The following is a 16,361-nucleotide window of genomic DNA, read 5'->3' on the forward strand; positions in this document are numbered from 1 at the left end:
AATAGTTCAATGCCACCCACCACTGCTGTCCATTCCCAGCTAAATTTTATGCATAATCTGCCCAACCTATAGTTGACTCAGGTTCATACTACCTCAGATATAAACAATGCAAACTATTTATACTATAACACAGAACTCAAGCCTCAAAACAGGGTTTGCAGTCAGGTTGGTTCTCACTGTTTCCAAACTGCCCATGTGAGCTTTGAGGGTGATATGCAACAACAGAATTGTACACATACAAGGTTCACTTTAAAAGCATTGAAAGGAAACATTCTTGTGCTGTGATGTGGGGGTTTTTCTGGCAAGATTGGATTTAATTCATCCATGATTTACCTTGAGAAAAGAGCCCTCAGCCTTCAATCATGATACACTGCAGTCTGCATGTGAAGGCATTCCTACAATGCTGTTTGATAAGAAGTTCCAGGATTTTGACTTGGGGATGATGAAGAAACAGCAACGCATGCCCAAGTTAGGACTTCGAGGCGGTAGGGTTCCCACCAACGTAAATGCTCTTAATCTACACACGTGTCCTGGGCCCAGTGGTTTGGCCCAAGGTGGAGGGAGGAGAGGAATGCACCTTCTTGAGGCAGAATTACTTGGGTCTGCAGCTTCCAGCACGCCCACTGGTGGACTCTTATTTAATCAGTTCAAGGGATATGGATGCTGGCATTTCTTGAGCATTCCTAATTACACCTATGCTGAGGAGGCAGCTAAAAGTCAACCACACTGATGGGTCTGGAGTCACAAATCAGCCAACTGGGTAAGGACACAGATTTCATTCCTTGAAGGACATCAGTGAAACAGACAGTTTTTTTATGACAATCCACGAGTTTTGCGCTTACTATTACCGACATTAGCTTTTTAAAAAACAAAAACAATTATAAACAGATTTAATTACTCAAACTTAACTGATGCTTTTGGAGCACCAGATCAGAAACTGGCCTGCTAATCCAGCAATTTAACCATTATGCCACTGTGTAGGGTAATAGTCTGGTACTCCTGAGCAGGTCAGTGCCAAGTCTGAATGTCGCACAACACAACAAGCCAGGAGAGCAATATCCACCTTGAAGCAGAAATTATGACCTGTTACGTTAACTTACTTGGTCTACCTTCAGTTCCTCCTAAAATTGCCAACCTCGCTGACATCAGACCAAGTCCTAGGTAACTGAAAATTGAAAACAATGTGAGTGAAATATAGAAATAAAGGTCAACAAAATAAAGATCAACTATTCTTGTGTTAAAGCTGGCTGCAGTGAGCTACAAAGAGGCATATAATTATGGAATTTGGATGAATCTCATATCTAAATAGATCTCAGTCATGGAAAGTTATGTGCTCAGTAATTGTTAGTCTAAAGGAGTTTGAATTAAATGGAAAGTATTATTTAGGGACAATTTCATATTGTGAAAATCAGTAATCATTACCTTCAAGATTATTGAAGCATGAGAAAAGTAAATCCAAAATGAAAGAAACCAAAATCATTTTTATAGACCATCTTGTATGAGCTGGCTTGCTGGAACAGTCAGTTCCATTTTCTTTGCCCTCTTCAAGGATTTATTCACTTCCCAAAAGCTTTTAGATCTTCCTTGCCCTGAACAAGTTTTCAACTGCAAACTGGTCAACATCTGAATCTTGCACAAGATTAGGTTTCCTTTCATCAAATAATTATTGAACAAGCACTGAAAAAAATATTAGCATCAGTAATAGCTCGTACAAAACAAGTAGATTTCTTTGTAGGCTGATCCAACAAGCTTGGGCTTGCTGGAAACTGTCTTTTTCCCTGGGTTTCCCCTATGTAGGAAGCTCCTCTGTGCGAGTTCCCCTGGTCAAGACCCAACACTATTCTCAGAGATGTATTTTGGTTGATGTTTCAAGGGTTGGTTGTGGAATGCTACATTAAGGCAATGGACAGAGCTGATTCAAGCAGCAATTGTGAACAAATGACAGAGACAATCTCATTGATATTTGTTCTGGCACTGATGATGATGTGTAGTGCAATAGTGATCCTGTTCAGTACAAGACGAACCGCAGGTTCAGACATTTGGTGTATATGCTTGGCTAAGGATCAGCTAAGGAACCAATGGTGCAATGGATTATGACTGAACATCCCTAAATCAGAATCCCACCTGAAAACTCTTGACAGACAGGAAGATTGCAAATTTGTTCTGTAAGCATGCCAGGACTGAAACACTGGGAATACACATGCAACACAGTTTGTAGAGAGACAGAAACAGATTAAAATCTTCATTGACAAAGCAGTCCTGTTTTTCAAACAAATAAGCTGACAAACAAAAGAGGGAATCTCTGACAAGATTTCTTTTGATGTGACGTGGTACAGAATGGGATCACAATGGGATCAGCATCAATGAATTTAGAAATAACCAGGGATTAATGCACAGCAAGTCTTAGACTTTTTCACATGGATGCTTGGATACCCATAATACTATTAAAATTTCAAAATCTCTCTTTACGCTGTTACTGGTTTAATAAGGGGAAGATCCACATTGGTACTTTTAATAGCAAAACTGCTTCCATAGCTTGGAGAGAACAAATGAAAATGCACAAAATATATCTAAAATTCTGTTCATAATTTAACATTGAATTTGGCAAGTTATCTTAACCCAACTCACTTTCTCAATGCTCACACTTAAAAATAATGCTATATGTTTGGTTTTTCAAGGCAGTCTACTACATAGAGGAATCAGAAATAAACCCTACCCAGGACTAGCAAGCTGCTGACCCACTAGTTAGGTTGGAATGTTAAGTATGTTAACTGCCTTTGTTTCGGGTAATGGACCATTCCGATATGTCAGACAGTGGCGATACTGGGTGTAATTAACATCGAGGTGAAGGCTTGGTCTGAACAATGAAGGGTGATACCTGCCTTTGAATGCCTTGATTATAACTCAATTATACTAAGACAAGAGGTGTGATAGCTGTCTCGGGATCTCTATAGCCTGACTGAAACTCGTGGCACTGTTTGCATGGGATGTGCGTGACAATTCCTGTATAAATGTCTGTCTGCCCTTTGTGCGGGGAGAACTCGGGAAGCGACTCTTAGTGAGTGCTGAAGAGAATTCTCCTAGCGGTGCACTGCTAATAAAGGTATTTGTTCGAATCGACCTCGTGGCACTGTGTTACTTACAGTGGACAGAAGGGGAAAATTAATTTCGGGACGACATAAACCCTACCCATTAACTCATTTGGTCTCACCCTATCAGAGTTCTATCTATCCCTCCCCACCTTCCTTGCGACTGAAAGTTATTTTTTTCTTCTTTTGCCCAGTTCTAACGAAGGGTCTTGGACCAGAAACATTAATTCTGTTTCTCTTTGTGCAAATACTGCTTGACCTGCTGAGTGTTTCCAGCATCTTCTGTTTTTATTTGAAAAACCTTACCAACCTGTGAGAGTAGAGTGTGTAAGTGCTATTGAACATCTGAATTGAGGTAATACAGTCAATAGGAGAGGTCTGGAGTGTTATCTATAGAAGAAACAGAAAGACATAATCAAAAGATGTTGTTCCAAAAAATGAAACTAAAATCTGAATAACTACACATCTTAGAATTTTCAGAATTACATAAAATTACCAGAAAAAGATAAGCGTTAAATAACCCCGTACCATAGCCAGTGAAATATTTTTGATGTACATTCATTTTTAGACAAACACAGCAACACATGCATTGATGGGATTCACAATTAAATTAATAACTTGTCAAATATTTCTTGCTGATGATGGCCAGAGAAATCTGCTTCTCAGCTTTTCTAATCTACCCAAGATAGGACATCCTATACAGACGTTCAACAATGCAACAACTCAGTCAGTTTCTAAATCAAGATAACATAGGTATAAGTTGAGAGATTGGAGGTTTCAAGCGGATCTGAGGGAGAATTCTTCTGGAATGCACTGCCCGAGGTGGTGGGAGGCTGGTACTTTCTCAACATTTAAGCATCATTTAGACAAACCCACTTGAATCACTGCGGCATAGGCCAAATGCATGTAAATGGAACAAGTACAGATAACTACAATGGTTGGCATTTCTGTGGTGTGTCGAGGGGCCCGGTTCTGTGCTGTATGACCATGACTCTAAAAGCTTCAGCTTAAGTGAGGTGCACAAGTCTTAGCAGCAGGTCATGGATGAATTGGCAGTGCTACCAATGGAAGCCAATTAAGGTAATTACATTGTAATACAGCCCAAGATGCAATTGAACAAGTGAACACTGTGACATTACCAGTTGTGATAAATGGCAATCACATCTTTATGCAAATGTTTGCAATGAACAGGAATGTGCACATTCAAGACAGCAGAAAATAGTGCAAATATATTGACATATAAAATGTTTAATTGATAAAAATTTTGCAATTAAAAAAAATCTTTCCTTCAGAGGTTGCATTGAATCATCTCAAAACGTGCATTATCAACAAAACATCTGTTTTCAATATCAGGTCAGTTATTTTTCCAGTGCAACCTAATTAGCTCCTATTTACAAAATTAAGATAGAAAATGAGGTGTGTTTGTTAAATTATTATTTTTGTGGTCATCACTGGCAAGGCCAGCATTTATTTTGCATCCCGAGATTCCCCTGAGAAGGCTGCAGTGAGCTATTGCTTTGAACTGCTGAAATCCTTCCAGTGAAGATGCTCCCACAGCACTGCTGGAGAGGGAGTTCCAGGATTTGGACCCAGCAACAATGAAGGATGAGCGATATATTCAGAAGTAGTGTACAAGTTGGAGGGGAACCTACAGGTGATGGTGTTCCTATGCACCTGCTGCCCTTGACTTTCTTGATGGAATTACATTTATCCTTCACTAACTTCTTTGCCACTGAGTCAATCAAATGGGAGAGTACTGTACAACAGACGAGTCCCTCTACATTCATATCCTAAATTAACCAAGTATGCATACATTTTTATTACCCAAGGTGACAGGAAAAGACCAATAACAGCTTTGAAGAGGTCACCTCTTCTAAACTTTATTACCATGGAACACTGCAAAAAGCTAGCCCTGAAGTTATTGGCACCACTCCTGGGGTCCCAACTGACCATCCTCTACTCCAAGACCCAGACGTCCAACACCTGATTCACCATCACTCTCGCTCCCAGGGACCAACTCGATAGCAACATCTCATCAATAGTTTCCCCCATTGTACACTATTTGATTTCTGGGGATATCTTTTAGATTTAAAATACGTGACTTTATTACCAGTGGCTGGGCATGAAATGCCAAAGAGTTTAATGCTGGTCTTTACAAATGCACTGGAAGTTTTTTTTTTGCATATTAAAGAGAGTTTTCTGCACAGTGATCTTTGTAAATAGAAGCTCAGATTCCTTACTCGCAAACATGATTCTCCTGCTGAAAACAGTGTTCCACCATTTCCTAACTAGGCGCAGGAACCCAATACTTTGTTTTGAAGGTCTAGTTGAGAGCGGAAACTCCTTCACACAAAGTCCTGAATGCAGCCATTCTGCAGTGAACCTTTACTGAGGTCATTTCACCATGCAGTCTCACCAGACTCTTGCCAATTTCAACCAAGCAAGTCATAATCGGGTAGAAAATCCAAATCTAAAGGAATATCAAAATGTAATCTAATCTTCTGTCCATAAAATAATCTTCTGTTCTTTGAAAGGTCCCTGCAAGAGTGCAATGGCAACTATTGCAGGGCTTCTTCTTTGAGATGAAATGGATCCTGCTGAATAATTTGTTAAGGTATCAGCAACAAAACACAGAACTGGAATTAGGTTTGTGCCAGCCAACACTATCAAATCTAGCAAAGCAATCCTGAAACACACTCTCCTAATTGTAGTGAAAGCTGTGCCCACTGGATGGCAGCAGAGCTGTTGTGACACTGCTTTCTTCACCACAAAAAAGAGCAGTAATCATTTTCATTTAATGAAATACACAATTTGTGCATCAAATGTGTATAAAATTAAATTAAACTAACAATTTTAATAGTGCAAAATGGACACACTCATACCTTGAGTAAATGTTAAATACTGTCAGCATAGGTCAGAACAGAAACCGATTAAATTCAGCATAAATTCTGAGAATAACACTAAGGAAATACTGAGGTACGTGGGTTTTCCTTTTTCAGTGTGTTTTTTTTGTGCTCAGAGAATTAAAAGTTATGGATTGGAACATCATACCCCATCCCTCCCACCCTCCCCTTTCAGCTGCACTGATTCCTGATCTGGGACAGCTTAAAGCCTACATTATTTTCCAATCCCTCCACGGCCTCACCCCTCCCAAACTCAAACCTCCTCCAGACTTGCAACTCAGATCTTTAATCTCCTGCACTTCTGGAGTCTTGAGCACCTTGATGTTAATCACTCCACCATAGGAGCCATGACTTCAGCTGCACTGGAACTCCCATCGTAAATCTTGTTATCCTGCAATCCTAAAGTGATGCTTTAAAATGCATCTCTTCTGAGATAAAATAGCTTGTGTGGCTTGGGGTCAATGTTTACTTTTACCTTGCTCCCAGTGAAGCAACCCAAGACTTCTTAATCTGTTGCAGGAGCTACATTAATGCCTCTGTTCCCATTTTGAACTCTTAGAGAATACATGGCATGTTTATGAGACCTGTCTTATTAACTTATCCATTCTGTTGCACACTAAATGAGCATATGATAGCATGAGATGGCAGGAACCAGATGTCCTCTAATCAAACCAAAGAGTTCCTTAAAATATACACAGGGAGATTTGCATTTTCCACTGCTATTATTGTAGAGCAAACTGGTGAAGTAGTTTCAGATCAAAGAGCAGCAACAAAGGATAACACGTTGACCAGCTCACCTTTGGCCTGTTTTGATGTTTTCACACTTCACGAAAACGTTATGTAGTTTTTAAAAAGGGGATGCATGGGCTCTGGAAACAGTATGTAGTTTTTAAAGGGAGATGCACAGGCTCTAGAAGGTGGTTTGCTGTCAGCAGTTCAAAATAGCATTTTCGTAAAGCACAGAAGTAACCTAATTCCATTGGTGCATTTTGTTGATCAGGCTATACTACACATCAAACCATGGGTGGAGTGCTGTGCCAAACCTTGAATTAAATGCTATTTGAAATGGTAGGGGTTAAATACACAATAACACTTTTCAAAATAAAATAAATTAGCTTAGCCTCAAAAATAGCTTAATATTAAGGAGGTGAAACACAGGACTGTTAGCAGGGATGCATACTGATCAACTGCTGCTCATCAACTCAGCGAAAGACGCACGTTAGTCTGCCCAGAACCTGTTGGTCTTCCATTATAAGATGTCCACAAGCGAATGCTGCTAACTGGCATATTCCAGGGTACATGCTGAGGGACACACTGAAGCTCAGTGCAGCCACCACAAATGCTCTGTGGGGAAGGACCACGGTCTAGGGTCCACTGGGCACAGAGGGGCTGGGGCCTATGTAACAGTCTCTCAAACCCATTGATGATGGAATGTCGAGCAAGAAACACAGGTGGCATTGACTCATTATAAGGGAACATACTGGATCTCTGGTATAATGAATGTAGAGAAAGAAATTTCTTGACTGTATTTACTGTACACATTATACGAGTATATTCTTGAAAAAAAAATTGAGGTGGTGAAACAAACCTCTGACCAAATCACATTCAGGCAGGTCACAATTCTGGTCCTCAGTCATGGACAAGTTAGCTGATTGCAGCTAGGGTGAAAACTGGACGTCACATTTGGCCTTTGCTACTCGGTGGGAGTACAGGAAAAGGGAACAGGTTTCTGTACCTGACTGCAAGAGCCACTGATTGATTTGACCTCCTTAGTCAATGTAAATCAATAGCCATGACTGTGAGTAGTGGAACTCAACCCCTACCACATGGATCCTGAGCAATAATGGCAGAATTTCATTTACTTAGTCACCAGTCGCTGGTCCCTATCCAGTGACAACTGACGGAAGCCTATTTGTTTAGTCATCTTGATGGGCTAGACTTGGCCTTGGTTGCAATGTTTCTGTGAATATTACTAAAGTATCCTAAAGCATCAAGGCTCATGTGAAGCATGAAATAACAACAGATTCCAACAAAATTCATCCCTGGGGAATCTGAGGGTAGGAGAAAAGAAATGCCAAGATTAAATATGAAAAGTAAGTAGCCATGAGACTAACTTATTCAAAACATACCTCGCTGTGAGGCAAAAATGTGATTTGGGTAGAACCACCCCCAAGGTCAAGCATTCCGGTAGCATTTTGCTTGAATCTTGCAAGCTGTCTGAAATGAATACACTTCAATTAGTACCGCAATAATTTAAAAAAATCAAATTCCCCCAAGAACCAAAGCGAGGAGGCCCCATTCCTTCCTGCAAACTGCAGGTTTACTGAATATGCTCATGGCAAACCAATAACTACCTATACAATTCAGGGGAACATTCATATAAGGAAAAAATGGGACCCTGGAGGATCAAATTCAGGATGCCGCTAAATGGGAAGTGGAGGTTTGCAGAAATATCAGAGTGACCCTATCTGTCTCAGCAGAGTGACTGCCTTAAACAGCAAGTATGGTGATAGGCTTTCACCAGGTGAAGCGGGTGGGGACTCTAGAACATTAAAAACAAGGGAGAGGTCTAAGATGGCAGAACATTGGAACAGTTCCAAGAAAATCATTTCATCATCGAATGGGGGAGGAGAAGAAGATGGGGTAGGAGAAACAAATAATCAAGGAAGAAGAATTGTATCAGGAAGAGAGGTGTATAATAGAAATGATGTCCAAACAGGGTGTGTTTGGTATACAATGCAAATTTAATATGAACACAAAACAAGTGACTACTTTTTGGCATCATTCACAGATACTGAGCTGCTGACATGGCCTAGCTGCTTATTGCTGGTCCAGTTGCTTGTGGGACCTTCACATGAAACTAGCTGGGTAAAGCATAATTGATGTATAACTGAACAAAAGCTACTTGACCACATTATGATTAAAATCTCCTGCCAATTAATTCATTGACATTAACAGTTTGGGACAACTCTTTTCTGTAGAATTCACAATTCTGTAAGAAACTCTCTACTTTTGCTTACCTGTTAAAAAGTTGACAGTAATCCATGCTGAAATACCTGCAATTACAAAGTGGTAGTTAGAGGAAAGTAGGCAATGAATCAGTAAGTAAAGTGTTTACCAATGGGAAGACCCTGTCATACTGAGTCCTGTTAGTAAAATAAAGAAAAAAGAGACCAATTTACATTTTAAAAATTGCATGTAAAATTTGACAAAGGGTTTAAACATATTATGCAAAGGAGAAAACAACTCCGATTGTATCTCATCATGGAATCACAGGAGCCCACATCTGTCATAGCTCTTTGAAAAACTGTTCACTTGCCTATTTTCCCCCCCCTTTGCCGGATCCTGCAAATTTACCTTTTATATCCTTGGGCACGAAGTCTTGAAAAGAGGAATCTGTGAGGCTATTATAAAAGGGACAACAGAAGCTGAATCATTGAATATATTCAACACTGAGATGGATTTTCAGTACAGAGGGTCAGGAACTATGGGACACTGGGAGGAAAGTGGAACTGCGGCCAATCTTATGGTTTACTCTTGTTCCTATTGCTTACGATCTTACAGGACAGGTATGTAACATTAAGCTGCATGGTATAGGTAAATCTGGAAACTTACTTAAAACTATATTCAGACAGCAGGTCACAGGACCTGAACAGTAATAGGTAAACATAGATCTTATATTTTCCACATGAATTGATCAATTGCTATCTAGATAAGAGTTACGGATAGATAACCTCTGGAACTCAGTCATAGTCAGAGTTATACAGACAGAAACAGGTCATTTGGCCCAATTCATCCAAGCTGGCCAAAGCGCCTTCCTAAACTAGTCCCACTTGCCTGCATTTGGCTCATATCCCTCTAAACCTGACCTATCCATACACCTGTCCAAACATCTTTTATAAATTGTAATTGTATCTGCCTCTACCTCTTCCTCTAGCAGCTCGTTCCGTATACCCACCACCCTCTGTGAGAAAAACTTCCCCCTCAGATCTCCTTTAAATCTTTCACCTCTCACCTTAAATCTATGCCCTCTATTTTTAGACTCCCCTACCCCGGGAAAAATCATTCACCTTATCCAATCCCTTCATGATTTTATAAGCCAATTTAGTGTCACCCCTCAGCCTCCTTCACTCCAAGAAAAACAGTTCCAGTTTATCTAGTCTCTCCCTATAATTCAAGCCCTTCAGTCCTGGTAACAGCCTTATGAATCTTTTCTGCATCCTCTCTAGCTTAATCACATCCTTCATATAGTATGGTGATCAGAACTGAATACAATATTCCAGGTGTGGTTTCACCAACATCTCAAACAGTTGTAACATGATGTCCCAACTCTTGTACTCAATGCCCCATCCAATGAAGGCAAGCCTGCCAAGTGTTTTCTTCATCACCTTGCTACCTGTTTTGCCACTTTCAGCAAACTATGTACTTACACCCAGAGGTCTCTCCATTCTACAACATTCCCCAGGGACCTGCCATTCACTGGGCAAGTCCTGCCCTGGTTTAACTTCCCAAAATGCATAACTTCACACATGTCTAAGTTAAGTTTCACCTGCCATTCCTTGGTCCACTTTCCCAGTAGATCTAGATCCTGCTGTAATTTTAGAGAACCTTCTTCACGGTCCACCACACCACCAATTTTGGTATCATAGGCAAAATTATGAATCATACCACCTACATTCTCATCCAAGTTGTTTGTATGCCAAAGAACAGGGGACCCAGCACCTTTGACTGCAGCACACCACTAATCACAGGCCTCCAATCTGAAAAGCAATCCTCCGCTACCACCCTCTGACTCCTTCCACCAACCAATTTTGTATCCAATTGGCTAGCTCACCCTGAATCCCATGTGATCTCGCCATCTGGACCAGTCTACCATGCAGGGCCTTGTCAAAAGCCTTGCCAAATTCCATGTAGACAATGTGCTCTCATCAAACCTCATAGTCACCTGCTTGAGAGCCATCTGCCAATTTTTTGTCCATTCCCTCAACCTATCACTATCCCTTTGCAAGATCTATGTACCCTCCTCACAACTTGTTCTTCAGTTATATTTGTATCGTCAGAAAATGCATCAGCAGTACTTAACCCACACTAACCAAGTACATGCATGTCAGATATAAATAAATCCAGTACCTTACCTTCATCTGTCCCATCCATGATACTAACACAATCATTTGATACTCGGAAAGGACTTGATTGAAAGACTTCTTTCACCTGGGAGAAGGAATCCAGAAAACAGAGGACTTATTTTAAGTACGTTTTCCACTTGTATTTTGGATCCTACAGACAGTGAATGGCTGCATTCCATGTGCTCCAATAAACACACACATTGACAAGCTCAGAGTATAGTAGTGTCAGAAGTTAAATCTGTGCATTCCTTCTCTGTAGCCATAAAGGGCTTCAACAGATTGGGGCCTACTAAATGGAGTCACTAACACCCAGTTTTATGCACACATTGCACAAAAAATAGCTTTTGTCTCGGTTAGATGACCCCCACCATCTTCAGAACAAATTGTACCCTTTGAGATATTGGGTCTTGTGTAATTCACCTTGGCACAGCTGATGTTTCCCAGCATCAGTTGCACACCTAACAGCACAACACATTGCCCACTGTTCATATCCTTCCTTACTGACCCACAGGGCCAGCAATGAGATGTCAATTAAAGGACTAGCACTGTGACACTGAAGACTGTGTCTGTCAATCTTGGTCTTCAATGCTGGTTGCTTCATGACCAATTGTAGCCTTGATAACTCCAGTAGCCCAGGACCACTGCAACACAGGATTCAATCATGGTAGACCATCACGAGAGAATGGAGGGATATCAGGGGGTGCCCAGGAGCAAAGAAGACTGTTGTGTCCTCCTTCCCCCTTGCTTTCGCCTACCTCCATGGTAACCTTTTCAGCAGCTGCTTTGTGGTTTCCATAGGGAGTGTTCCTTTTCAGGTTTTTTTGAAGGATGCAATTGTACATTAACACCATACACTGCATATGTTTGGTGCACAAAAGAGGGTGGAATACAATTATAGGCCTAGTATTTTTAAGCAGGAATAGGTTGGATATTCTATACTTTTTTTTAAAAGCATTACAAAACTTGAATATTTTAAATATGGTGGTGACTTGAGATGTAATATATTGAGACAAGCATTAAGAGCTGAATATAGTCAGAGTGAAATCTGACAAATCTCAGCAAGTCATCCAATTCCAAAATCAAAAATAAAAGTAGTGTGTGGTCTCAAAACACAGAATACAAGGTGTTTTATTCACAGGCAAGAAGAACTGTTGCACACACATTGAAAAAGGCTTACATTTATATAGTTGGTTTCCTTTTAGAAATTCCCAAAATATGGGAAGGTTTTGGAGAAGGCTGCAATCATTGCCATTAACATTATATAACAACCTGAAAGCTATAGCTTTTAATTCTTGTTGTTTGAAAATAAATTCAGTATATTTATATTCAGCATTTTAGCTGTTAACTTGGTATGTGCCTGTACACATCACTTGTACACTAAGGCAAACCACATCATCAGAATAGGTTCTGATCAAAGATCATGATAGTGTTAATTGTTTCTCTCTTCACTGATACTGCCTGACCTGTTGAGTATTTCCAGAATTTTCTGTTATTATTCCAAGTCACTGTACCTGCTAATAAGAGAGCAAAGGCCAGGCCCTAGGCTAATGGATGACAATATCATTTTAAGAAGATGCATTTGTGGCAACTGCAAAAGCAATTTTTTTTGTGACATGTAATGTGCTAGATTAAGATACACATGCTTTGTTCACACTTGCCATCTTGCATATGCAGCTCATTGCAGCAATTCGCAGCATTGCATCCATTGTCAATAACATAGCAACAAGTCACACTAGAAGAGATGGGAACATACGAGTCCCCACATCAAAATTTAAAATGACAAGAATTTGAATATGAAATTAAGTAAAATCTACAATAATGAGAACTAATCATCCCTAATTGCTCAAAAATACTGCCATATTCACTTCAAGTCCTCTCAAATTTTCCACCAAATTGAAAATATATTCATTAAACGGTTTCCACTTCTCTGAATACATTGATCATTCTCAGTTGGGGCTGCTTGAACTATGTTGTAAATACTTTATCACAAAGCAAAAATAAAATAACTTTTCCCACAGATGTGACCTGACCTGCTGAGTATTTCCAGCATTTTCTACTTTTCTTTTAGATTTCAAGCATCTGCAGTTTTTTTGAAACTTTCACTTACTTGTCACAAAATCCTATAGATAGTCTGAGGGACTACATGGAGTAATTGGTCTCACTTTGAGTCCTTGGATTTGGCTTTATCTGCCTCAGTTTTCTACTGATTGAAATAGACAGCTGCAAACCACAAGAAACCCTTGATTTAAAGCAACAAACAATTTGCTAGAGGAACTCAGTGGGTCAAGCAGCATCTGTAGGGAGAGAGGGATTTTTGACATTTCAAGTCGAGACTGTGCATCAGGACAATTGATCATTGACAATTCCTTTCCCCCAACAAGTGCTCCTCGACTCGCTGAGTTCCTCCAGCAGATTGTTTGTCGCTCCAGATTCCAGCATCTGCAGTCTCCTGTGTCTTCACCCTTAGCTTAAAGATTGCTTTCTTCTGAGGGAAATGAATGTTATTGGAATTACCATAATAATGGGAAAGAATGCCCCCTTGTTATGAAGGGATGCAAGACAATTTGGAGAGAATCCATTTCCGTGACGGGAATAAGTGGCTAGATCAGTAGCCAGTGGATGCAGACTTAAGACAAGACTTATAAAAGTGCCAAAGGTTGAGAAGGAGAAATTAGTTTCCATAGCAAGGTGTCATGCTCTGGAATGCACTACTTGAAATGAGGTAAGATGAAAAGCAACATCCATAAGAGAGTCGTTATTCAAAAAGGTAAAAATTGTAAAAGGTACAGAGAAACAGCAAGGGAGTATGACTAATTAACAGCTTTATCAAAGAATTGGCAGAGACGTGATGGGCCAAGAAGCCATCTGTCATGCAAGATTCAATTTTTCTAATATATAGAAAAAAACCAAAATAGCAGGCATTCTTGACCTGTACTTTAGCTACATTTACAATGTGCAGCAAACCTTGAAACTTTATTAATCTCAAATATTTAGATTGGTTTAGAATCATAAACTTGCTGCCTTGTGGATTGATTGAGGTGAATTGCACAGATGCATTTTAGGGGAAGCTAGGTAAGCACAGAAATGAGAAAAGAACAGGCTCTGCTGATAAGGTTACATAAAATAGGTAGGAGTAAGATTCCAGGAAGAATAAATTTTAGCAAAGACCAGAGCTCAGTGACCTGTCTTCATGCTATTAATTCTTTTTGATTGACAAAGAAACTAGCCATTTACACAGCAGCCTGAATGCTGTTTTATAAACCCCTTCCTACCCTCTCCCATCCAATGATGCGAAAACCTAGATGGAGTCAAGATGTTCAGCTTTTTGATATATTAGAAAAAAGTCAAAATACCTTGACCTTGACTATAACTTGGGGCACTGATGCACGTGTAAGATGAGTTATTGAAGCAACATTTTTGCTTGTGACAAAATCCATGAAAAATTAAACAGTATGCTTCAGGATTTTTGGGACATCCAGAAGCTTTTTATCATCAATAATTACTTTTAAAACATTACAGTCCACCACAGTGATTAACCCTAAAATCAACAAGCTGCAGATGCTGGAAATCTGAAATAAAAACAAAAATGCAGGAAACAGACAGATCAGGCAGCATCTGTTGAAAGAGAAACAGAGTTAACATTTCAGGTTGAAGACCCTTCATCAGAAGCTCCACATGCTGCCTGACCATCTGAGGTGTTTCCAGCATTATTACAAATGACTTAATCTGTGAATAATAAACAAATGAATGAAGATTTTACTCATTGTTCCTGTCACAAACCCAATCCCCTCCAACATTATTGTACTCCACTCCCTTTTCAGTGCACATTAACTCCCACTGGGCCCACACCAAATGCAACAACTTCCTACCCCATTCCTCATGGACGTCAGCATTCCTCAGATCCCCAACATACGGTGCTTTTACTTCTGACTTCCCATGGAAAATATCAGGCGGTCTGTGTTCTGACGGCCTCCCTTCTTGTGATCCCAAGTCCCTAAATCCTACAAAGCCCAGACTTTGGATCTCTAGACATTGGTTCTGCACATCCCATAGTCACAACTACTACTAATTACAGTGTCCCATACACTTGCTTTGTTCACTTTATCTTACCCAACAGTTTGTTCCAGCATATCACCTTTGCTTCTCTTCAAGAGTGTCAACCCACCTTGCATATTACCTTCCACCTTATAAAGCTGAAGTGACAGTGTGAGTGCATGAGTTGAAGGAGTGGACCTGACAGTGACATGGAGACTGAAGGGAGGAGTTAGAGTGAAATAAAAAGAGCTTATGTATTTTATAGCATCTATGTATTTTACTGTAGAGTTTTTGACTTGGAGTGAGCTAGAGCCAAAGGTGAGTGTGGACAGATTGAAGAAGACAATAAGAAGCATGGCACATTTAAACAGATGGGTTAGAAAGATAGGAAAGCAGAGAGGTGGCAAGAAAAGCAGAGGTGATTATAGGGTGCAAGAACCTTTCTGCGTGTGATTAATGATATCAATACTCCTTGTGTCACTCTCCAGTCGTATTGTCTGATTCGTTGATAACAGTGCCAAAGACACAAGAATTGATGGCAGTCAAACACTTTGTCATTGTGCTAAGGTACAGCACTACAATGTTATAGAAATGTATTGAAATACAAAGTTTTACTCAAATCTCCAAAACTAACACCTTGAATGGGCATATTGTCTTATGAAGAAAAGGTGGACAGGCTAGGATTGTACCTGCTGGAGTTTAGGAGAGTGAGAATAGACTTGATCGAAACAAACTCCCAAGGGGTCTTGACAAGGGGGGAGTGGTGGGAGGGTTCCTTTTGTGAAGGAATCTAGAACAAGGGTTCATTGTTTAAAAATAAGGAGTCAACTGTTTAACACCAGAAATGAGGCAAATGCTGGAGGGACTCAGCAGGTCAGGCAGCATCTGTGGAAGCAAAGGGATGATTGACATTTTGGATTGAGACCCTGCATAGGACTGAGAGTGTATAGAGGAGATAGCCAGTATAAAGAGATGTGGGGGAGGGATTGACACAGGAGTGGGCAAGCAGTTGATAAGCAGCTGGAGCCAAGTGGGGAAGGAGAGGTGAAGATAGCGACAGATGCTGGGAGGTGATTGGTGGAGACAACAAAAGACTGCAGATATGGAATCTAGTAGGAAAGGAAGGTGACGAATGAAACCAAATAAGGGAGGAATGGTGGGCAGTTGGGAACAGCGGGAAGAGGGGAGGAGAGGGGAAGAGATTGAGT

At 40.3% G+C, this 16,361-nt stretch overlaps 1 protein-coding gene across 1 annotated transcript in view; it reads right to left on the reverse strand.

Moving 5' to 3' along the window:
- The window catches only part of entpd6 (ectonucleoside triphosphate diphosphohydrolase 6), a 43,206-nt gene that overhangs the window by 13,737 nt on the left and 13,108 nt on the right, over window positions 1-16,361 (reverse strand). The window contains exons 5-9 of the mRNA XM_052010944.1: window positions 11,128-11,203; window positions 9,003-9,048; window positions 8,122-8,197; window positions 3,400-3,479; window positions 1,101-1,165 (exon numbers count right to left, since the gene is read on the reverse strand). Coding sequence (XP_051866904.1) covers window positions 1,101-1,165; window positions 3,400-3,479; window positions 8,122-8,197; window positions 9,003-9,048; window positions 11,128-11,203 — 343 coding nt within the window. The remainder of the gene's footprint in view (window positions 1-1,100; window positions 1,166-3,399; window positions 3,480-8,121; window positions 8,198-9,002; window positions 9,049-11,127; window positions 11,204-16,361) is intronic.

The sequence above is a fragment of the Pristis pectinata genome, chromosome 3 (genome assembly GCF_009764475.1).
Source record: "Pristis pectinata isolate sPriPec2 chromosome 3, sPriPec2.1.pri, whole genome shotgun sequence".
Classification (NCBI taxonomy): Eukaryota; Metazoa; Chordata; class Chondrichthyes; order Rhinopristiformes; family Pristidae; genus Pristis; species Pristis pectinata.